Source organism: Callospermophilus lateralis, chromosome 8 (assembly GCF_048772815.1).
Source record: "Callospermophilus lateralis isolate mCalLat2 chromosome 8, mCalLat2.hap1, whole genome shotgun sequence".
In the NCBI taxonomy this organism is placed as follows: Eukaryota; Metazoa; Chordata; class Mammalia; order Rodentia; family Sciuridae; genus Callospermophilus; species Callospermophilus lateralis.
In genome coordinates, this window is record NC_135312.1 from 36,877,890 (window position 1) to 36,903,155 (window position 25,266).

A 25,266-nucleotide genomic window follows, 5' to 3' on the forward strand; every position below is an offset into this window, starting at 1 on the left:
GTAACTTCAACAGGGAAGAAGTAGCCAAACAGTGGAGTTGCAAGGATAAATATTTATATGGAATTTCTCAAAGAATTCCAAGGAGTACTAACTGCTCTAAGCTCTAGAAAAGCATCCTTGTCAAAATCTTCCTTTTGAAATGAAAATTAGTAACCAGAGTGGCTTAAACCTCACTGGTCTTTGATACCTGACAAGGGCCATCTCTCAATGAGGTGAGTCTTGAGATTTCTTCCAGGACCAAGGTCTTTTCCCAGTGCTCATTTGCAACCAGGGTCTCTCTAAAATCCTACCCAATTTTCATAAACCCACTGTAGGGACAAAATTATCCTGGCATTCAACAGAATTAACAGGCCACCCTGTATCTTCTACCAGTAGTGAAACAAATTGCCTCCTCTACAAGGCTGGTGTCTACTCATGCCTTAGAACTTCTTTTCTTGGAGCTGGGGTTATGGCTCAGCAGTGGAGTGCTCACCTAGCACCTATTGATCAAACTCTCCTTTTCCCTCCCTCACCCTACCCTCCCCAGCCTCTGGTGATCATCATGCTGCTCTTAATTGCTCTTAATTGCTATGAGATAAACTTTTTTAGATTCCATGTAAGTGTGAGATCATGCAGTTCTCAGCTTTATGCACCAGGCTTATTTCACTAAACACAATAATCTCCACTTCCATCCATACTATCACAAATGACAGGATTTCATCTTTTAATGGCCGAATAGTATTCCATGGTGTATATGTATCACTTTTCCTCATTCATTCATCAGGTGATAAACATTTAGGTTGTTTCCACTTCTCAGCTTTTATGAATACTGCTGCAATAAGTATGCAGGTGCAGATGTCTCTCTGATGCACTAATTTCTTTTGGCTATATACACTGTAGTGGGATTGCTGGGTCACATGGTGGCTCTTTTTTCAATTTTTTGAAGAACCTCCATACTGTTTTCCACAGTGGCTGTACTCAATTATATTCCCACATGTTCTATGTGCTAAAGTTCCTTTTTCTCCACCTTCTCGCCAGCATTTGTTTTTTGTCTTTTTCTAGAAGACATTCACTCTGGAGTGAGGTGATATCTCATTGCAGTTTTGATTTGTGTCTTCCTGATGATTAGTGATGTTGAAAATTTTGTTTTTCATAAGGCCATTGCCCATTTTATTTTTTCTTTGAGAAATGTCTATTATAGTATATTTTCCGTGTTCTAATGGGGTTTGTTGGGTTTTGTTATTGGGTTTGGAAATTTCCTATAGGTTCTAGATATCTCAGAACTATAAAGAAGCTATCTAACATCAGACTACCACAACAGAACCTATCTTGAGGGGGCACAAACAGAAGTCTTCCAAATTTCAAATCTGATTCTTCTTTCCTCCCTACTTCTCTACCCCCTCACCTCTTCCCTGAAATGTCTTTAACCAATGTATGAGTTGGGAGAGTTCAGAGTGAAGAGAATTCTTCAGGCATCTTAAAAGTGTAAACATCTTTTTTATCTTACTTTCAGGCTAATTTCTTTTTTAAATAAAAAGTAAAGGATTCACCATGCTTATTATTTGGACTCTCCAATGACCCCTTTTCCCTGTACCCCACCCCAAAAGTGTGTGATCACCATTGTACTTACTGTCTAGAGTGTGTGAAAGAAAAAGCACTTGAAATATGATGAAGAAATTCTATTTGTGACTTGATTACAAAATGACTCAGCATCTCCCCTTCCTAAAAGTTCTGTCCCCTTAGAATAAATTTAGGCATCATTATGCACCACTTATGATATCACCAGTACAAATGGTTTTAACATGAACCATTGTGCCCACCACAGCATCCAATAGCAATGGATCAGGACTCTCAACATCAGCACTATTGATGTGTTGAGCTGGATAATTCTTTCTTGTGGGCCACTGACAGTTGTAAGAAGTTTAGCAGCACCTCTGACCTCTACCTACTAGATAACAGTAGCAACCCTCCCTCAATTATGACAATCAAAAATAGACAAATGTGTGCTAGCAGTGGAAATCCACTTTAGAACCACTTCTCTCACCTATTCTGAAGCAACATGTGATGCTTGTGTAATGCTTCTAAGTGTTTTGATGATGGATTGCTTCTAAGAAGCACTCTGCAGCTGTAACTTTGTAAAATGGCCTTTTTTATCTTCCCTATGAGTCAGGTAGCACAAATTATTGGCCCCATTTCCACAGATAGAAACTTGGAAGCATTCAGCCTTCCCAATCAGGTCATGAAAGTCTGCACTTTCATTTTGCCCACCTGAAAAGTGAAAATTATAATCACTGCTTTTCTTCCCATGCCTGAGATTGGGCAAAAGCTACACAACAATGCCCTTTCCAACTGGCTATTCCCAAATTATTCTACACCAGGCAACTCTAAAGATGAATTTGTCTTTGCCTGTCTTCCTATTTCATGGACATCTGAAATAAAACCTTCAACATAAATAAAATGGCAGCAAGCCACATGTTTCATCAATATAACTGCCAAATTACACCAAGTGAAAACTCAATTCCAGCAAAACCATATAATAATCGGGTAAGTTTTTTTTTTCCATCATGCCCAGACACAATGCAATTTTTAAAACACAGATATTAATGTGCCCAACATGCCTACCACAATAACCTCTGTGACACCAATCTAGCACTTGGGAATGAGCACAGATAAGCTATAGATACAAACAACTGTGAACTGTCAGTTCTACAACATTCTATTCACATGCATTTCAAAAGCCAAAAAATTATACAATAACACATAATCATTTGTGAGCCACAAAAGCTCACAGCCTTTTAGTTGCAAAGGCTATCCAACCTGATCCTAGAAGAGATCCAAATAACATGGGATGCTGAAAGACAGCAGAATACTGCCAGAGAAAAACTGTCTTGCTGGGAAATAAAATCCACTTTCTTTTTTAGATACAAGAGCTTGGTACTACATGATTATTATAGGTAGTATACAATACATTTGCAAAAATCCAGGGCAGGAACCTTATACTTTCACAGATTGGGAAAGGCATCAGATTTAGAAACTGAATTGAGTGGGTTTCAAAACATGTTATCTGTGAGTGAATAAGAGATATGAGACTAAAATCATAAATTCAACCTAAGAGAAACTAGGATCTAGGAAAACAAGTTAATAAGGATGAAAAGCCAGCTCTGGCTTGATGTAGTGATTTTTTAAGTTGACATATTTTATTACTACTAGCTATGTATAATCATAAGTGAGAGATGGGAAGAATGGATTCATATCATTTGTTTATGATTTGTGTTAATACATCTGCATAACTAAAATAACTAAGGATGTCCTTTGAAAGATGTCAGTGAAAATATTATAACTTAAGCTTTAAATATACCAAAACAGGTCACTTGTTACAAATACTTTAGTAATCAATTACAGTTGCATGTATTTAAATACATTCGTAGTTGAAAATCTGAATTTATGACAAGGTATATTAAACCTAATTGTTCTAGCATCATTTAATAAAAATAAACTTCAAAATAAAATCTTGTGATAATCAGTGATCCAAAGTTAAAATCATCATAGAAAAATCTAAAAACTCCTCTAACACAAAGGAATAAAATCTTCAGAGGCTATCTGGAGTTTCTGCCAAATGATCTGAAAGGTCTTGAGTGCCCTCTACAGGTTGTTTAAAAAATTTTCATGGATTTGATATTTACTTTCCCTAAATATATTTAGGCAAATTCTAGAACATAAAAATAACTTATTGAAGTCTCAATTTCAAAATCATTAGATGTTCATCACATAAATTTTTGAAACAAAAAGACCTATAATACTAATATACACAAATAATCACTATTAACTATCCATATATATTCTTGATTAGGTATACACACGAACATTTTTATTGTTTTCTCTTAACATTATACAATGACTGGTTTTAGTTGATTGTGTGTCGGAAATAGATTTTAATGGATTTTCTAATGTGCTTTATTGACAAATTGCTACCTTTGGTCATCATAATTTCTCAGTGAAAAGTGATCCCCTCAACACGAAAGAGAAGAAAATAGAATTTAATAAAATAAAACAAAAAAAATTAACCACTCAAGGGTGGGTTCACAAACAATAAAACTAGGAAGCCATATCTCTAAAATAAAAAATATGATAATCATATTCTAAATAATTTCCCACATTTCAAATATAAAGTGGTAATAAAAATAAATTGGACAACTGAAACTGTTGCCCAAACTATTAACCTGGAATTTCAGAGCCAAAATACCACAATCATTAATGTTAAAATAGTACATTTAAGTTATCTGGATAATTGCCTTGGTTTCTATTTTACTTATTTATAGTCTATTTTGTCTTCAGAGGTACTATATGCTTGAGAAAATTAAAGGCACATTTGCTTATTAAGTGGTTATCAAGAGTAGAAGTGATTTTCCTCTCTAAACTAGTCCTGATTGATTTTTGATTCTTTCCAATAACCAATGATGCACAACTTTAACAATTCCAAATAGATCGGGCATTTTTAAACAACACCCAATCTTAAGTCATATTTTAAAATTGTTTTAGATAACATTTGATATTGATACACTTGTTTAGATTCTCTTATAAGGTTAATTTTTTTACATATGTCAAAGTTATTGTGGTCATACACTTTTTGGAGAATATCATCATAAAGGATTTTGCCTACAACCTAACAGCTGTTTTAAAGTAGAGAGGAGTTTTAACAAGAGCAGAACTTACTAGCAGAAGTGACATCCAATCACAATAACCCCCGACCTCATCAAAGGCAAGGCCCTCTCCATTCTGTGACAGCAATATTGAGTAAAAAGTCGCCCACATTTTGAAACAGATTTCTCAGCAACTTTGCAAGGAGTACGTGCTTTATTTGATTGCAGTTCTGTGAAATTCACCTCTTTTAGAAGGTTGTACCCAGATCTTTGCAGACATTAGAATGAGAGATAATAGTCCCAATTTATTCCCACCTTTCAACCAAGTAATTGTTTAAAGGAGGGAGATACAAGGAATCAGAATGTTCTTTAAATGTATAGACAAGATAAAATGGTTTCAAGTCTGTAAAAGAAATCTGACAGGGAGGTAGTCCAGAAAAATCTGTACCGTAATTGTTAATATAATTGAAAATTCTGAACTGCTTTCACTCACCACACTTCTGATAGAAAATCTACAGATTATTCTCACACTAACTGGGTCCGAAAATTCAGTTCAATTCTGACACTAAGTACCCAGAGTTAGTTTCAGATCCCACAGGTTTAAGAGGTAGGTCCCACAAGACTGCCTTCACTTCAGATGCCAGTCTTGAATATCGGATCCCAGGCTAGCCACACCTCTATCTCATCTGGTCACAGACTGGAGGTTCTCACACACCTGCTCGCATATTTGATAATTAGCTGGAACAGCTCTCAGAGTTCAGGAAAAGAATTTATTTTAGACTATGATATTTGTATAAAGTCCCCTCCACCCGGAGCTCCTGACACCCAGGTTAGAGGGGTCTCCTCCCAAGAGGGGGGATTCCCCAACACCCAGTTAGAGGGAAACTGGAGAGAGGCAAACAGCCAGGTATGTCTGAGTGGGGACGGGGGTGCAGAGCTTGCATGTCCTTCAGAGGTGCCACCCTCCCAGCACCTGGTTGTGCTCACCAGCCCAGAAGCTCTCTAAAACCCATCATCTAGGGTTTACCTGGGGGTTTCATCATTAGGCATGATTGATTATTAACTCAACTCTCTAGCCCCTCTTTCCTCTCCAGGGGCTGGTGCTAGGCTGAAAGTTTGAGGTTTTGTTTCACTGTTATTGTTTTGCAATTTACCCCCATTGTGAAACTGTCCGGAGGGCTCAGCAGAATCATCTCATTGAACAACAATGCTCTTGACAACCAGAAAATTCCAAGGGATTTAGGAGATCTGTGTCACAACAAAGGACACAGAACAAACACATTACTTCTTATTATGACACAGAAATATATGTAGAAGGGATTTTTTTCTGAGACAAATTATTATCTTTTTTGGCTATTAATACTAATGAGATGGATGGCCTAAGGCTTTTGTATTGAGAAAATTTTATTGGTAACAAGCATATCAAGACAAATATTTAATAGTAGGATTAATATTTCCATGTGTGATCATCTTTTACTTCACCATTGATTTTGGCAATAAGGCAAAAAAATAAAGTTACCATATTTCTGATGTTTGGACAATAATTTCCCTAAAATATATTCACCTGCATAAATTAATGCAATATAGATTAATTAGCATTTATTAAAGGAAGCTGGACATCATGGGGGGAAGTTTTTTAAATGAGCCTGATGTTAGCACACCACATGGCTGTTGGTGTTATTAGAATGAAATATACCAGTCCATTGTTCCAGAAGGTAAGAAAGGCAAGATTTGCAGATGTGCAGGCCAATGAGATTGATGCAGTCCAGGAAAAACTCAAGCCCAAAGCAAGGGAATTAGTAGTCTATGGTGACAATTTGATTTCTCTAAAAACAAGTCAAAACAAATCTCACTTTCATATTTGAAAGGACTGAACAATAAGTGAATCAAGAAAGCATGACAAATGTAGATAAGCATACTCACGGACAAAACAAAGAGGCAAATGTTAAATGGGAAAGCAGTGGTGTCATCCCACAAAGTGCTACTTGAAATCTTTTACTAGAAACCCAGAGGGATGTCACCAGCAGAGTTACAGGGCTCTCTTCTTGTCTCTGCCATCCCATATTTGTCTCAATCAAAGGGATTATGGTAAAAGGCATATCTTTCAAAATAGATAACGTGAAACTAGGAAGATGAGCAAATCAGAATCCAAACAACAAACAAACAAATGAAAAATTCAGTAGGCTAAAACAGTGAGTCAAACTTAATTAGATAAAATTTAACGGGGATAATATTAGATTCTACACTTAAGTCCAAATGGAAAAATTCATTTGAATCTTAGAAAAGTTAACTGAACCTATGTTACTGTATTAGAAAACCAGTGACTAGGGCTGGGGATGTGGCTCAAGCGGTAGCGCGCTCTCCTAGCATGCGTGCGGCCCGGGTTGGATCCTCAGCACCACATAAAAAGATGTTGTGTCCGCCGAAAAATAAAAAAAAATAAATAAATATTTAAAAATTCTCTCTCTCTTTCTCTCTCTCTCTCTCTCTCTCTCTCTCTCTCTCTTTAAAAAAAAAAGAAAGAAAGAAAGAAAACCAGTGACTAGAATAAGAAATGTCCTGGTCTTTACTAGCAAACCACACCAAGAATAGCATGAATTGGACAGTACCAGGATACAGCACATAGGGCCCTCAGCACCATGGAGCAAGAAAAATGGTAGAGGTCAGAATAGGGTCAAACAAGAAATTGTTCCCAGAGAGCACAGCTGGGTAGACCAAGAGTATAATTTGTTACATGTAGTCCAGCCTGGCAATTTCATTTTGAGAAATTACTGATGATTAGAAAATTTAGAAATTAGGATGGGCCATGATCAGGTCAGAAGTTCTGATCGTAACAGTGGGATTTCCAGCAAGTGGGAAATTTAGGAGAAGCTGGATATAATCCAAGTAAAGAAAGCTAGGGAGGAGATCTTGGCCATCACACCAGAGCCCCACTGGTGACCAAGGATCAACCAAACCATTTAGATATCTTGATCCGTGATATATTGATATCCTTAGGAGCAACAAATGACCTGCAGAGCTCAGACCTTGAAAACATTTTCTTTTTGTATCTGCCATCTTACATTTGTCTCCATCAAAGGAATTATAGTAAAAGGTATGTCTTTCAAAATTGTATCCATCACTACATGCTACAAGCTCCTCAAGGTTCTCAAATTGTTGGCTTCAAAATACATAAAGAAATTACAATAAGAATACTAACATGACATTATGTTAACAAGTCAGCTGTGATTCAGTAAGTTATAGTGGCAGGTAAATTCTGTTCAACATTGTGTGTGATAATCTTTAAATATATGTCTAGGATCTAAGGGTTTTCATGGGCATGATCTAGTTTGGACAAAGATTATTAATGGTCTAGGAACTGTGAACAGTCAGATATGAAATATTAAGACTCTAAAAATGTCATTTTGAGAGTCTTCACTTGGCCAAATATAGCAGATGCCAAGGCATGAGTGGAGTGAGGAGAGTACTAAATATTTTGATCCTGCATTGAGTCCTAGATCTGGTTAGAAATGCAAGAACTTTTCAGAGGCTGCTTAAGAAATTAGAAAACATGCCTGACTCTAAGATCTCAAATCTAAGAACACGATGCAATTCTAAATCTTGGTGCTGCTTAGTTCTTATATCAATCATGAGTAGTTGATTGATATAATAACAAGAGAAGAATTAACGTTGGGATAGGTCTGGCAAATAACAGACATGAAGCCAAATGACCCAAAAAAAGGTAGATAAAACAAGGTAGAATGACTGCCTCTCAACTCTATACTTCAAGGGGCATAATAAGCAAACTGGAAACTACTGAACAGAAAAAAGAGCTTAATAAGACTAAGCACATAATTGGAAGAAACAGAGCCTGAAGAGAAAAACAGAAAGGAAGTATCAGAGGTTCTCAAAACCAGGAGATGCCATTATATACAAACTACTGGGTTTATTTTCTATGATTATAAAGGTTAGACAAGATTTGGATGATGAATGTTCACAAGAAGATTGATTTTAAATTTATTGCAAGGACAGATTTTCTAATAATTATCTAAAACCATGATTACCCAGTTGATTGATAAAATGTGAGATTACTACCCTAGGGCCTGGAAGACCACTCAGGCAGGGAGTCAGACATTAAATGGATTGTTGCATAGATTTATATTTAAGTGTGAGAATGTTTTCAAAATCTGAGCTCTGTGGTTTATTTGTTGCTCCTAAGGATATCAAGATATCATGGAGCTTCATAGATGGGCGAGAAAGGAATTCATTGTAACCTTCATAATAATTGCTGTAGCAGATCTGGAATAATCAGACCTAAGTGACTTTCTGCTTGACTTCTGAGATGCACAATCACAAATATCTAATAATTCTATAATGTAAAGAGTAACAGATACAAGGGCAGAGACGTGGATAAGTTCGTATTTCTTCCCTCATGTGGGAAGAGTAGGAGGAATTAGGGAATGGCAGACTATGATGTTGGTTTCAGTAGGTTGAAATGCTGACTCTGAGTGTGATTTAGGACATTTTAACCAAGTTCAACTAATGTCATATAAATAGGGAACGGTCTTGTAATCTGGATCAGCCACCCTGCACTCCGGATTTATTGTTTGCAACAGCTAAAAGAGAGAGAGACATCATCTCTCTTCCAACTACTGAATGAAGTCCTGGGCTTCTGCAGCCTGGACCAATTTAGGTCATATGCCTATTCCCAAGCAATTAATTTATCCCAGGGAAGCTGCTGTGAGGTAATTGTTTTAGGCCTGCATCTGTTCTGTGCTGCCATAAGAGAATACCCCCAAACTAATAATTGCTAATGAACAGAAATGTATTGGTCACAGCTCTGAAGGTTGGGAAGTCTGAGATCAACAGGCTGCCAACTTGTGAGCCTTCTCACTGACTCATGCTGTGGTGGAAGGGAAAAGAGTAAAACAAGAGAATAAGAAGAAGCCAAACTAGTTCTTTTATAAAGAACCCATATCTTACCATAAAGAACTCTCCCTCACAATAACAGTATTACTCTATTCATGAGATGAAGCCTCTATTAAACAAAGTAGGGTATATCTAGCAAAATAGCAGGATATAAAATCAAAACCCATAAATCAAATGCATTCCTATATATCAGTGATGAATCCACTGAAAGAGAAATTAGGAAAACTACTTCATTCAAAATAGCCTCAAAAAAAAAAAAAAAAAACTGGGAATCAATCTAACAAAAGAGATGAAAGACCTCTATAATGAAAACTACAGAATGCTAAAGAAAGAAATTGAAGAAAAAAACCTCAGAAGATGGAAAGATCTCCCATGCTCTTGGATGAACAGAATTAATATTGTCAAAATGGCCATATTACCAAAGCATTACACAGATTTACTGCAAATCCTATTAAAATCCCAATGGTATTCTTCATAGAAATTGAAAAAGCAATCATGAAATTTAGTTGCAAAAATAAGAGACTCAGAATAGCTAAAGCAATCTTTAGCAAGAAAAGTGAAACAGGAGGCATCACAATACCAGACCTTAAACTATACTACAGAGCTATAGTAACAAAAATGACATAGTATTGGCACCAAAATAGGCTTGCAGACCAATGGTACAGAATAGAGAACACAGAGACAAACCCTCACAAATGCAGTTGTTTCATACTTGACAAGGCTGCCAAAACATTCACTGGAGAAAAGATAGCCTATTCAACAAATGGTGCTGACAAAACTGGAAATCCATATGTAGCAAAATGAAACTAAACCTCTATTTTTCACCCTGCACAAAAATCATTTCAAAGTGGATCAAAGACTTAGGCACTAGAACAGAGATCCTCTGCCTAAGAGAAGGAAAAAATAGGCCCAAATCTTCACCACATCAGCCTAGGATCTGACTTTCTTAACAAGACTCCTAAAGCACAAAAAGTAAAATCAAGAATTAATAAATGAAATGAATTCAAATTAAAAAGCTTCTTCTTAGCAAAGGAAACAATTAATAATATGAGGAGAGAGCCTACAGATTGGGAGAAAATCTTTACCACATGCACTTTCAATAAAGCATTAATCTCTAGGATATATAAAAAACTCAAAAAACTTAACATCAAAAAAAAAAAAACACATAACCCAATCAATAAATGGGCTAAGGAACTGAACAGGAACTTCACAGAAGAAGAAATACAATTGATCAATAAATATATAAAAAAGTGTTCAACATCTCTAGCAATTAGAGAAATGCAAATCAAAACTACTCTAAGATTTCATCTCACTCCTGTCATAATGGCCATCATCAAGAATACAGGCAACAATAAATATTGCCAAAGATGTAGTGAAAAAGGTTCTCTCATACATTGCTGGTGGGACTGCAAATTGGTGCAACCACTATGGAAAGCAGTATGGAGATTCCTCAAAAAACTGGTAATGGAGCCATCATTTGACCCAGCTATCCCATTCCTTGGCCTATACTCACAGGACTTAAAATCAGCATACTATAGTAATGCAGCAACATCAATGTTGTAATTTATCATCTAGCTCATTTCACAATAGCTAGACTATGGAACCAACCTAGGTGTCCATCAATAGATGAATGGATTTAAAAAATGTGTTATATATACTCAATGGAATATTACTCAGCTTTAAAGAAGAGTGAAATTATGACATTTGGCAGTAAATGGCTGGAGTTGGAGAATATCATGCTAAGCAAAATAAGCCAATCCCACAAAACCAAAGGCCAAATGTTTTCTCTAATATTCGGATGCTAATTCACAATAAGGTGGGGAGGGGGCACTAGGGAAAAATAGCATTACCTTAGATTAGGTAGAGGGAAGTGATAGGAGGGGAGAGGAGGGAATGTGAGGATAGGAAAGATAGTAGAATGAAACAGAAATTATTATTGTATGTATATATGTGACTACATGACCAATATGATTCTGCAATATGTACACTCAGAAAAATGAGAAATATATCCCATCTATGTATGATATAATCAAAATACATAAATGCATTCTACTGTCATAACTAATTAAAAGAAATTTAATTAGTTATATCATTAAGTTATATATATAATATAACTAAAAGAAATTTTTAAAAATTTTTTAAAAGTACAGTAGGGAAAAATTTTAATTTCAGATTAGAAAATGCATCCAAAAGAAAATGTTTTGAATAGCAAAGGACACTAACATCCAGATACTTCTACATTATACTAGCCCTGTGAATCTTCATCCAGTGACATCAACGTAATTTTATCTGTACTTTCTGCACCACTAAGAAGTCCCCAGGGGCTGAGAGAAATTTTGAGAGCTTCTGTGTAGTTTTTGTTGCTAGGAAACAACATCATTGGTATCCAAGTGTTCAGGCTCTGAGACACTGTGTGAAGTCACTAGTTCATAAAGGAAAACCTTTGGTAAATAGGTTGTTTAGGTGTGAGTAAATTGATGTTCTCTCTCAGTGGCAAAATGTTCTTGTGTAACCTTTGAATAATAGTGTATTCCTAGGCCTCTATTCTTTACTTTGGATCCAGTTGCCATTATTGTTCCCATGAGAACTCAAGCATCTACCTGAAATGCAGTGAGCATTCCTTTTTTCCCCAAATCATCTATAATTATCTCAGTGCCTTGAACACTATGACTAACTGGTTTTAGTTAAACAAAGTGCAATTGAGCCTGGAAACAAAGACGTAGACCACTGACTGCATGAATTGTTGAATATAATAGTCCTTCCTTATCTGCAGGGAAATATGTTCCAAGACCCCCAGCGAGTGCCTGAAACTGTGGATCATGTTAAGCTCTGTAGATACTGTGTTTTTCCTATACATACATACCTATGATAAAGTTTAACTTTTAAAATAGACACAGTCAGCAACTAACAATAATAACGTAAAACAATTATAACAATAAATTGTAATGAAGCTATGTGAATGCAGTCTCTCTCGCTGTCTCTCAGAAAAGGTTTCTTGAACATAAGAACCACAGTGCCATCACAGGTGATCTGATAACTGAGATGGTTACTAAGGGACTAACAGGAGGGCAGCATGCACAGTGCAGCATGGAGAGGCTGGACCAAGAGATGATTTATGTGTTGGCAAGAAGAAGCAGGAAGGCATGGAATTTCATCATGCTCCTAAGAACAGTGTGCAATTTAAAATCTATATTTCTGGAATTTTCCATTTAATACTTTCAGAACACAGTTGTGGGTAACTGAACTTACAAAAAAAAAAATGAGACTGCAGATAAACGGGGATTACTCTACTGTTAAAATCTGCATGGATTGGTTGTCATTTTCCAGCTTTTTTCATGGTGAGATAGTGAAGTACTCTGCTCTCCTCACAAGTGGTAGATAACGAGAAGTGCTAATTGGCTTACCCATTTCCTTTTCCCCTTTCAACCCCAGACTGAACACTATCTCTGACTCTCAACTCTAACTGGTACTTAATATTTTTCCCTTAGGTTCCTACAGTTCAAAACTAGCTCAAGGTTGTATTTTATCACCTAGTTAACATATTAAGCCTAAAATTATAAAACAACTTTTTTCATTCCTGGACATGGAGATTATCCATCTATCTATAGACAAATATAAGCAGTCTAGTTTTTTTTTTCTATGTAGTTTATTCATAGGTTCTTATCAGATTCTCAAGGAGATGTTAAGAACTATTTCACAGTCATACCCAACCTTGTCATAAATCCCCAGTATGCCAATTAGCCCCATGTAGATTGTGCTAAATCCAGTAGATAAAGAGGGTCTCACAGTCCCTGAGACATCAGCAATTATAACTAAAAGCAAATATCTTCTATTTCTGTGTTTGGGTCATTGTAGGATGGATTATTGGATATAGAAAATTATTAGCCTTTTAAGAGAGGGCAAATTTTTGGATCTAGAAAGAGATAGTTTAAAGAGAAATAAAATACACTGAAACATCTTACTGTTAATGGTAACCAAAAAGCAACATATACAAAATGGTTGTGAGTTCAATAAGTTCAGAGATAAGAATTTAAAACAGCTTTTTGAAGAAGAATTAGAACTATTTAAAGCAGTAAAGATGAGGCAGCTTTGTTTTCCCTTTAAAAAAAAATAAAAGGAGGTAGCTTGGAGGGAGAGTAGTTTCTTTCATTCCTGCAATAATAAGTTTGGTGGTTACCCCTTGGCACTTGGCATTCAACTTCCAAATTCTAAGCATTTTTTTTATCTCTTGAAAAAGTGCTATTGCTTTAATCAAAAGTCAGTCAGTATGATGTCTACTACAAAGAGCTTATAGGTTACCTTTGAAACACAAGCCTCGGTAATTCTGAGGGAAACAAAAGATTCGAGACTTTTTCATTTGAAGTAAGTATAAAAGGAAAATGAACTTATAAAGCTTTTCTTTGTCTCTAACTGGTAAAAAGAGAAAATTGTGATCTTAAATATACTTCAAATTACTTTTATATTTTTAAATATATTTATGTATTCTTTTTATGCAAGTTACTCTTATCCACAACTATAACACAGCCTGACCACTGGCAAGTGTGAGTAGACTGGGAGGAAAAAAATAAGCCATTGACATAGGACTTTCCATGACAAAGACTTCAAGGTGGACCCTTTTCCTGCTGTCTACAATTCCCTACATATTAGCTAAAGCTTACCCTCATGACTATGGAAATATCAAAGTATTATCAGGAATTGATACATTTCCTAAAGTTTTTACCTTTAAATTAGCTATAATAATATTGCTATAGTTAAAGGATAAGAATATAAACTTCTCTACTTTTCTAAAAGAAATACATTTTTAATATCTTGATCATTTAATAGATATGTACAAATTTGTTCTTCCACTATATTCCATTCATTTGTTCTTTCTGTCTCCCTTTTAGCCAACATGTGCTCGATAATTATTACTTGTTGCTGCTCTTGTTGTATATAATGTATAGCCAAAATCCATTTCCAAATACCTGGAATCCAGCTGCCCTTCACTTTAACCAGAGTGCCCATTGATAAACATAATGAAAATAAATATACAATAGATATGCAACAGTGATATCTTCAGATATCACTAAACGATCTTGATTTATTTATTTATTTTGTATTGGGGATTGAACCCAGGGGCACTTTACCACTGAGCTAAATCCTTCTTATTTTTTATTTTGAGACAAAGTCTCATTAAGTGGCTAAGAATGCCCTTGCACTTGCAATCCTCCTGTCTCAGTCTCCTGAGTCTGAGATTACAAGCATGTACGACACATCCAGCACAATCTAGATCTTATGTCTACTAAAGACAGATGCATTCCCAATGTAGCCACTACCAATTCATCAGAAACAGCATTCCTCATGAGATCTATATGCCAACTTAATTTAAAGCAATGCTACTTCACAATCATTTGCTGAGAATCTTCCCTCTGGCTCCAAAAAATGCTTCAAAATGAATTTCTAGACCAACTGAACTCTGTGTAAATGGACTATGTTTCTCCATTTCAGATGGCTATACCACTGATGACATTGAGTTTTACTGGAATGGAGGAGAAGGAGCAGTAACAGGAGTTAATAAAATTGAGCTTCCTCAGTTTTCAATTGTTGACTACAAGATGGTGTCCAAGAAGGTGGAGTTCACAACAGGTGAGGAAGTTTTGCCTAAAGAAACACTATTTGAAAGGAAGAAGATAACTACAAACAATGATGATTTGATATTTTTTCATTTTCTTTTTCCAACTCAGGGGCATATCCACGACTGTCACTAAGTTTCCGTCTAAAGAGAAACATTGGCTACTTCATTTTGCAAACCTACATGCCTTCTACACTGATTACAATTCTGTCCTGGGTGTCTTTTTGGATCAATTATGATGCATCTGCAGCCAGAGTTGCACTAGGTAATGCATTCTCAGTATTTTTTGCAGAGTTAATGAGTAGTACCTTCAAACAAATAACCAATATTAGGAATCATAGGTAAGAACTCTCTTACAGCAAACCAAAGAAGTAGATTGCCAGAAGAGTACTTAGATATAAAACATCTAAGTAAAAGCACATTTACAATGACATTTTACAAAAAAACACACACAAAAAAAATCCTACAGTATGTTTCCCATGTCAGTGCTTTGTGAAGTATATTTATAAAATTCTCATTACACTAATTTTTACCAACTTCTTGATGACTTTCTTTTTGTTCCTTGTTTCTCTGCTGAAAACACAATTCATTGTTTTCAAATATTCTTGGAGAAAAGCTAAACCTTGGGGCTGGGTTTGTGGCTTGGTGGCAGAGCACTTGCCTGGCATGTGTGAGGCACTGGGTTCAATTCTCAGTACCACATATAAATAAAATAAAGGTCCATTGGCAACTAAAAAAAGTGTTTTTTAATAAATAAATAAATAAATAAAAGCTAAACCTTGTGACCATTAACCAAGGTCCATTAATTGTTGGGAAATACTACCCCTGAAGAATATTCACCAGGGTTAAAACAACCAAAATGAGTCTCATTTAAAGGGAGGTTATTATATTGAATAAGGCACAATTTATCTACTATATTAATGATCTGTGATCATGACAAAATAAAAAATTGTTTCCTTTCTGGAGGTACAGAATTCAGAATTAATCTTGCTGTTGTTGAGTAATTGCTGGAAGCTGAAAGCCTATGTTTGAGACTTTAAATGGTTTCTTGGAAAGTTAGAGTATGTTAAGATGTGTCTGATGAAAGAGCTATTGTACAGAACTCCCTCAACATTTGACCCTCAGTCATTATGGTGATCACTTTCTGGAGATTATTTTCATAAACTTCAAATCAAAGAATAAAAGCAGAAATAAAATTAGTAAATCTGTAAATTTTCTGTCAAACACATTAACTAGAATTATACTAGATGAAATTTAAAGTTTTCTTCCAAAAAAAATGAGATAATGGCATTTCATCAGTCCTGCACATTTGAATTAATCAATGATCTGAACTAGTTTAGCTTTCATGTAGTAGACCTGACTTTCTATTTTATCCAATCTTCAAAAAGTTGACAGGTAAAGAGAGGAACAGTGGAATGAATTGACCAAACTATGCTATGCACTTGTATGAATATACCATTTGTATGGATTTCACTTTTATACATATCTACAATACACTATTTTTTAAAAACCTTTAACAAATAAAGGAAAGATCAGTAAAGTAGAGCAAGGGGAACAGGAGGGAGACAGGGAGTGATAGAGGCAATACTGAAGTCTGAAGTGGAGCAAATTATATTCCATGTATGTGTGATTATGTCACAATGAACCCCCAAATTATATATAACTATGATACACTAATAAAAATATATAGACTATGTTTTTTAGAAAAGTTGAATAGTCAAAGAAGGAATCTATACATCTAGAACACTCTGCCAAATGAGTGTGAACTATCTTCTCTTGTTTTCTTTTGCTATCTCCCATTCCCTTTGTTAGTGACCCTTTGTCTTTCTATCCATCTCACACTTCCTGTCTTTATTTTTAAAGACTTCCATCAAGTCTCATTTATTACCTTCTTATATCTCTGTGTTTATTTTAACTGATGTTTTTTAAACATTTTATTGTTTTTTTTTTTTTTTTTTGCCCTTTAGCTTGGAAACCATCAGCAAAATAACTAGTCATAGAATTTCTATTCACTCAGGTTAAAACAGAAATAATGTGTTTCCCACAAATAATATAGCCCACTAATCATAGTGAGCTGTTATGACAGCCAGAGAAAATAATTCATAACTGTAGGCACTTAAAACTGTAAAACACTGTATGAATGTGCAATGTAAGTATCAAACCATCTACACAAGATTCCAACTTCTTTTTTCATTTTATATTTTTCCCAATTATTTCATAATCACCATCATCAACACAAAATATTCATTATTCAGCAACACAACTATTATACTATTAGCAATCATGCATTTAACCAAGTAAATTTTTAAAATCTTCCTTTTATAAGTTTACAGTCCTAGATTTCTTTTAACAAATCAAAGCTCTATTTTTTTTTAAGAAACCTCATCCTGACATCAGGGCACTAATTTGTTCTGGGCTCTGGAATAAAAAAAACAAAACTAGAGATAATATTTGAAAAACTAAAGCAACAGGACTATATTATGTCTGGAAAATACATAAATCAAATATTTGTTGCAAATCACAAACTTCCTCATGTTTCTTCTTTTGGTGACATTACTGTGAATGGTGCATTATGTTTTTTTTTCCAAAACTCACATTTTTATTTTGATTGAAGTAAATTTACAAAATTGATTTTCTTCACCAAAAATAACACCAATATTTTCTGTATTATTTCTAGATAAACCACAAAAACATTTATTTTGTATGTTTTCCAGGTATTAATCAATGTAAGGCAGTAAATATAGTCATGGAAAAAGGTAGAAAAAAAAACAAGACAAGTCAGTTGCCTATCTTGATGGCCTCTGATTCTATCTTGATCATGAAGCAGAAGTGTTCAATATTTATGTGCTAAAAGCTTATGAAGATGCAAGCTCAAAAAGGAATGTAAACAGCACAACCAGATGTAAAAGATGCATTATTTTTAAATGCAAGTTGTCTGCCTTGTGAGTTGGGCGGGTTTATTGTAGATTCTTGGGACAATGACAATCTCCTCACACTGGTCACTCACTTTCAATTTCATAGTAGCTGCTGTGGGGATTAGTGGTGTGGTAAGCAAGAAATTGAGAGAGAAAAGATGGAATGGAATGAGGTACATTGGACAGTAGGCATCCAATGGAATTTTGATCTGACTCTTCATCTACTTTTTTTAACCTTAGTGCATTTTTTAAAATGTTGCCAACCCTCCATTAACTACACATTCTATTTTATGATTTATTAATGGATAATTGAGGGAGTCTACAGGTTTTTTGTCTATTTCAATATATATGCCTTTTTGTCCAATGGCTTATCATATTGCTGCCTTCCTTCTGGGGCACAGTAAAGGAATGGAATCTGTCCTCTCAATTCCAAAAAGGACAACTTCACATAGTTGACTTTCAGCTAAGTTTTGTCCTTCTGTTTTACAGGAATCACCACTGTGCTGACAATGACGACCATCAGTACTCATCTCAGGGAGACCCTGCCAAAGATCCCTTATGTCAAGGCGATTGACATTTACCTGATGGGTTGCTTTGTGTTTGTTTTCCTGGCTTTACTGGAATATGCCTTTGTAAATTACATCTTCTTTGGGAAAGGTCCTCAGAAAAAGGGAGCTAGCAAACAAGACCAGAGTGCCAATGAGAAGAACAAACTGGAGATGAATAAAGTCCAGGTAATGCATTAAATATTCCTAACAATGTGCCACCTAAATTTATCAGCATCATGTTATACAGTGCTCCCAAAGCAGAAAAAATATTTACAAAATACTAGTTTATCATTAATAAAACTCAATCGACTCTTCATTTTATATATTTGGAAACAAAGGATTGAAGAAGTTAGATTGACAGTTATATAGATTAAAAACAGTGTTTTAGTTTTTCATTATTATAATAAAATAACTGAAGGCAGGCTCGCCTTATAAAGAAAATAAGTTTATTTAACTCATATTTTGGGGGTTTTTTGTTGTTTGTTTGTTTTATTAGTTGCTTATGACAATACAATGATCTTGACATATCATACATTTGAATCAAATGGGGTATGAATCCTCATTTTTCCAAGTGTAAAGGTTGCAGAATCACATTGGTTATACGGGCACATATATACATGCAGCAATACTAGTGCCTATTTTATTCTGCTGCCCTTCTTATCCCTCTTCCTCTCCTCTCCCCTCCCATCACCTCTCTCTACCCAATCTAATGTGACACATTTCTCTCTCTCTTTTTTTTCTTCTTCCCCCTCACATTATCATACATGTATTTTGTATAACGATGAGGCTCTCCTTCCATCTTCTGTGCAATTCCCCTTCTCTCTCTCATTCCCTCCCACCTCTCTTCCCTATTTAGTGGTAATCTTCTTCTCATGCTCTTCCTTCCTACTCTATTAGCTCATACTTTTGGATGCTGAAAGTCCAAACAGCATAGCACTAGCTCAAACACTATCATGGATGGTAGAAATGCATGAAGGAGGAAGTGATCACATCGCAAAGCAGGAAATCAAAGAGCAATTCAGGAGTCCCACAGCCCCTTCTGAAGGCAGAACCTTCAGATAACCTAACCACCTCCCACTAGGCCCCACCTCTTAAAGGTCCCAACTTCCAACATTGCCACACTAAGAACCAAGCTCCAACACATGAACCACTGGGGGACATGCTTAAACCATATCTAAACCAATACACATGTAGGCCTGGAACTTTCTATAAAATTGTATGTGAAAGAATGGTGCCAGATCTGCTTGGTAAATAAATGAGAGAAATAGAGTCAATACACCTGCACTACTAAGTAGTGATGAGCCCATAATGCACGGTGGTTACAACCATAGACTAGAACCAAAACATGGAAAGCTAGAGTAGGAACTCCATAAACGCTTCTCACAGAAACAGACAAAAATACCCAAATTCAAAACCAAAGCAAACAGCATAGCATGTTAAGGCAGAATAGTTTGGTTCAGACAAACTTTCCTATAGATAAAAACTATAAATACCAAGAAAAAAACTTTTTAAAATTCTGCTTAAAAACATGAGAAAGTCAAAATATGATTAACTCTACTGAATGAACCATAATCTGTGTTTGTCCTCTAAGGCTTCTCCCCAATCTGACTGAGGTGGGGGACCAGGGAATTCAACAGAAAACTGCAGTTTTATTTGTTGGAGAAGTCAAAGCATGAAATTTGATACTACAGGGTTCTTGACATTTTTAGAAAGTGAGCCATAACAGATATTCAAAAGCTGAACACAAACTCCCCTTCCATTCTTGATTTACAAAGGTACAGGTAAAATGCCAAGAAACCCAGGGGAAAGACAGCTAGAGGCTGAAAATTAAAAAAAAAAAAAAAAAAAAAAAAAAGATACTTTAGTTTTCTATCTACCATATAGAGTCAAAATTTGGAGTTTGATTCTTGCCTATTTTGGGGACATGGTAATCACATTAGGCTGTCCATTAAAACCCCCAAATAATCACATCTTAGGAGTAAAGGCTAAATCAAGAGAATCAAGTAATAAAGTAATCCCTAGGATTAAGGGAAAGATGAAAACAGACCCATCCTAACACACAGGAAACCAAGGCTCTTCATATTCCAGGTGATGTGTTGGGAATAGAGTTGCCTACCAAAATAAAGTCCAACATTCTTCCACAAAGATAACATAACCCAGTCTCTACAGTGCATCATTATATAATCAAAAATCACTAACATGAGAAGAAACAGGAAAATGTGATCAGATTCCAAGAGAAAATATTTAGTCAATAGAAGTATGCCTTCAGAAGCCTCCAGTACTGGCTTAAAAGATAGATACTGTAAAATAACTACAATTAATATATTTACAGTCTGTAAGATATAGCCCAGAATTGGAAATAGCCAAAGTATCCTGAAATAGGTAAGTGATGAAACAATCGGCAGTACATTCATATCATAGAATACTATCTCAATAAAAAGGAATAAATTATTGATGCATGCAACAAGTTGGATGGATCTCAGGAGCAATCTTTAAAAAAATTATGTGCCATGTGATTCCATTTATATAATATTCCTGAAATAACCAATCTACAGAGATAAAGAATTAGTGGTTGCCAGTAGTTAGTGATAGATAGAAAAGGAATGGATGGGTGTGATTGTGTTATGGTTTGAATGTGAGGTGTCCCCAAAAGTGTCCCTAAAACTTCAAAGGAGAAAGAATTTGGTTGTGAGAGGCTTAACCCAATCAGTTAATTAGTCACTTAACAGGACAACTGGATGATAATTGAAGGGAGGTAAGATGTGGGGGTGTGGCTTTGGGATATATATTTGTATCTGGAAAGTGGAGTGTCTCTCTCTCTCTCTCTCTCTCTCTCTCTCTCTCTCTCTCTCTCTCTGTCTTTCCTGATTACCATGTGAGCCACTTCCCTTTGCCACACTCTTCTGCCCCCATGTTCAGCCTCACCTTGACCCCTGAGGAATGAAGCTTGCTGGCTATAGACTGAGACCTCTGAAACTGTGAGCCCCCAAATAAACTTTTCCCCCGCTGCAGTTGTTCTGGTTGGGTCTTTAAGTCACAGCAGCAAAAAAAAAATCTGACTAAAACAGACAGTATGAAAAAGTTCTTTGCTATAGTGGAATAATTCTCTATCTTGATTACAGTGGTGGTTACACAAATCTATGCATGAAATAAAATTTCATAGAACTATTCACATTTTATATCAATGACAGTTTCCTGGTTTTTATAAAAGTATTGTACAATAGTTGTATCAAATATCATCTCTGGGAAAAAACTGAGTTAACACAGGACTTTCCCATGCTATCTTTGCAAACTTCTAAAAACAATTTCAATATAAAAGTTTAAAATAAAATCAGTAGGAAAACATTACTATCATGTATAAAAGATGAGGGGCTTCAGAAAATGTTTGAAACTATGAAAAAGAACCAATAAAAAAATCACAGAATTGAAAATGTCCTTAAATGGATTAATACCACACTATATACAACAGAAGAAAAGATTTGCAAAATTGAAATTCTGTGAATTTGTTTTACTAGTCTTATGAATTCTGCTATTTTGGAGATGGCTTAACTGACAGCCCTACTCTCCATTTGTATTTGGTACCCCTGTTCATTGTTTCCATAGGATCCTTTCTATAGTAGGACTTTCAAAATAGTGAATGTATGTTTGTGTAATTATCTTCACATCCACCTCTCTTATTAAACTGGATATGCACCAGGGCCCTTGTCTATTGTGCTTACTGTTCTTTTCTTAGTGGCTAGAACAGGGCAGATACCAAAGAAGTATCTGTCAAAAGAATGAATGAATGAAAGGCCTCCTCCACTGAAGATTAGATTTTAGAGATGGCACAAGGTAATGAGTATTACATCATAATGTTTTATAAAATTATTGTATGTTCATAATGAGAAAAGGAGATTAGAGTTCACTTCAACTTCTGCCCCAAAGTATCTTACTGCACCTGTCACTTTGATTTTCAATTTTTTTAAGCATGCTTTATATCAACCTCTGCTACTCTTTCAGAATCAGAACTCTATAATATGACATATAATAGTCAGAGGAGTGTTGTGGCTAAGGCTTTATTAGATTCTCCATATTTACATAGACTAAAAATAGATTGTTACTGTTCCATTCAACTTGTAACCATCCCTTCAGCTACTTAGGTTTGTCAGATCCTGACTTCTTTTATCTTTTTCTAAAACCAGGGGCTCAGAGGGACAGTATGTCTATAACAAACTTCTGTTCCGTATCTTATCTTCAACAGTCAAATTAACAATGCAAACTGTGTGGCATTTGAAAATGCCATCCTATGGTAAAATACGAACCTAAAAGATATTAGATTTTTTTCCCCTTTCATATAAGGGTTGGATGACCCTCCTCTTTCCTTTTACACGCTTCTAAAATGTCCAATTTAAATGACATATGTGTTGCAATCCCAGACAGTTTTAATTTGAGAGTTCCCTCACACCTGCCTTGGTATCCTGGAGCTTGGAGTGGCATTGTTCATTATTACACATTACTTTTGATAGCCTCAGCTGGGCATCGGGTCAGGGGTGTCTGCACTAAAGCTTCAGAAGTGCAGACTTGTATTGATTTATATCTCCACCAGCTGCACTGAAGCCATCTTTTATATGAGCGCAGATGCTGAATCCATACATTAAGAGAGTTTCAATCTCCAAGGTGATCAAGACTGTAGATTCATGAACCCCTCAGGCATCATTTGAAACTAGAGATGGTATTTAGAGTTTTGAAAGATAGATTTCACAGCACAACAAGATTTTAAGTAAGCTACCTCTGGGAGACATTTATACTAACCTGGAACTTTTTTTAGTTGTATATACTGGTCACAGTGCCTGCTTTCTGAAAATAAATGAAAAGGGTAAAATGGATGCATGGGTGGTCTGTGACTAGAGACCTCTCGTGTCATTGAAGCCACTGGGCAATCTGTCAGGGATTCATATTGAATGTGTATTTGCAATCCGAACAGTCAAGAAATAAAATTCTTCCTTTCAGAGTCGGATACTGGTGTAAGTTACACCAATATTGGCCATAGGTTGATCTGGCCTCTTCTGTCCCACTCCTCTTCTCTGTAGTGACTCATCCAAACACTCTCAGACAACTTTCTAAATGTAAGTCATCTGTATATTGTGATGAATTCTAGGATACAAACACGTGTGAAGTTGGGAATTAAAAGGTGAATGGCTGAATCTAACCTGAAACAGCTTTGGACATACTAGCCTTTGATCCTGGACCACACCCCACCTCACTGCCTTGCCCTAAGGCCAGCTGGAACACTTAATCTTTTTTGGGGGGGTGGGGAGGGGCCAAAGATTGAACTCAGAAGCGCTTAACCACTAAACCACCTCCACAGTCTTTTTTAAATTTTTTTTTAATTTTAATTTGTTACATATGACAGCAGAATACATTACAATTCATATTACATGTATAGAGCACAATTTTCTATGTCTCTGGTTGTACACAAAGTAGAGTCACACCATTTGTGTCTTCATACATGTACTTAGGGTAATGATGTCCATTTTATTCCACCGTCTTTCCCCATGCCCCCTTCCTTTCCCTCCCACTCCTTTTCCCCTTTGCCCTATCTGGAGTTCATCTAATCCTCCCATGTCCCCCACTACCACATTATGAATCAGCAATCTTAAATCAGAGAAAAAATTCAGCATTTGGATTTTGGGGATTGCTAAATTCACTTAGCATTATATTCTCCAACTCCATTCATTTACCTGCAAATCCCATTATTTTATTCTCTTTTAATGCTGAATAATATTTCAGTATGTGTGTGTGTATGTGTGTGTGTGTGTGTGTGTGTACACACACATCATATTTTCTTTATCCATTCATCTACTGAAGAGCATCTTAGGTTGGTTCCACAGTTTAGCTATTGTAAATTGTGCTGCTATAAACATTGATGTGGCTATGTCCCTGTAGTATGCTGTTTTAAAATCCTTTAGGTATAGACCAAGGAGTGGGTCTATATATTAAAAATAAGTCAAATGGTGGTTCTATTTCCAGTTTCCCAAGGATTCTCCATACTGTCCACAGCCCTTTTTTATATTTTATTTAGGAACAGGGTCTTGCTAAGTTGCTTAGGGCCTCACCAAGTTGCAAGTTGCAGAGGCTGGCTTTGAACTTATGATCCACCTGTCTTAGCCCTCCAGGTTGCTGGCATGCAACCACTGCATCAGATTTATCCTTCCTTTGAGGAAGCTTTGACCCTTCTGACTTAGCATCTTGAATTCTGGAGAAACCCAGAATTTTTACTGAAACTCTGTACTGATAATTCATAAATTCTTTAACATTCAAACCCATGCCCAAATTTGGCTTGGTTCACTTTTTTCTATTCGCTAGGCTTAGTTTCTCCTACCTATCTCCAGAGTCTTCAGCAGTTTAATTTTTCTTTCCAAGAATTTCTTCCTTTACCCTCTTCTTTTCTCTCCCATTATTTATTTTCTCATTATTTATTTTTTTTCTGTATTCAAATAGCTAAGATTCTTTTCATAAATTAGAAAGAAATTTAACTTATTTAACTAGCTTTGAAAAAAAAGTGGGGGTTTGATTTACTCCAGCTCACACAACTGAAGGTCCAGGCATGGTTCTATCTATATTCCATTGCTCAAACATGTCATCACAAAGGAGCCCTCTTCATCTCTGAGTTATGCTTTGCTTTA

At 35.7% G+C, this 25,266-nt stretch overlaps 1 protein-coding gene across 2 annotated transcripts in view; it reads left to right on the forward strand.

Annotated features, from left to right (window-relative positions):
- Gabrb1 (gamma-aminobutyric acid type A receptor subunit beta1) overlaps positions 1-25,266 on the forward strand; it is a 374,830-nt gene that overhangs the window by 336,348 nt on the left and 13,216 nt on the right. The window contains exons 6-8 of one of the 2 annotated variants that reach the window (XM_076864701.2): positions 15,015-15,152; positions 15,251-15,403; positions 18,543-18,787. In XM_076864701.2, the coding sequence (XP_076720816.1) occupies positions 15,015-15,152; positions 15,251-15,403; positions 18,543-18,787 (536 nt within the window). The remainder of the gene's footprint in view (positions 1-15,014; positions 15,153-15,250; positions 15,404-18,542; positions 18,788-25,266) is intronic. The other variant, XM_076864702.2, reaches the window with a different exon arrangement.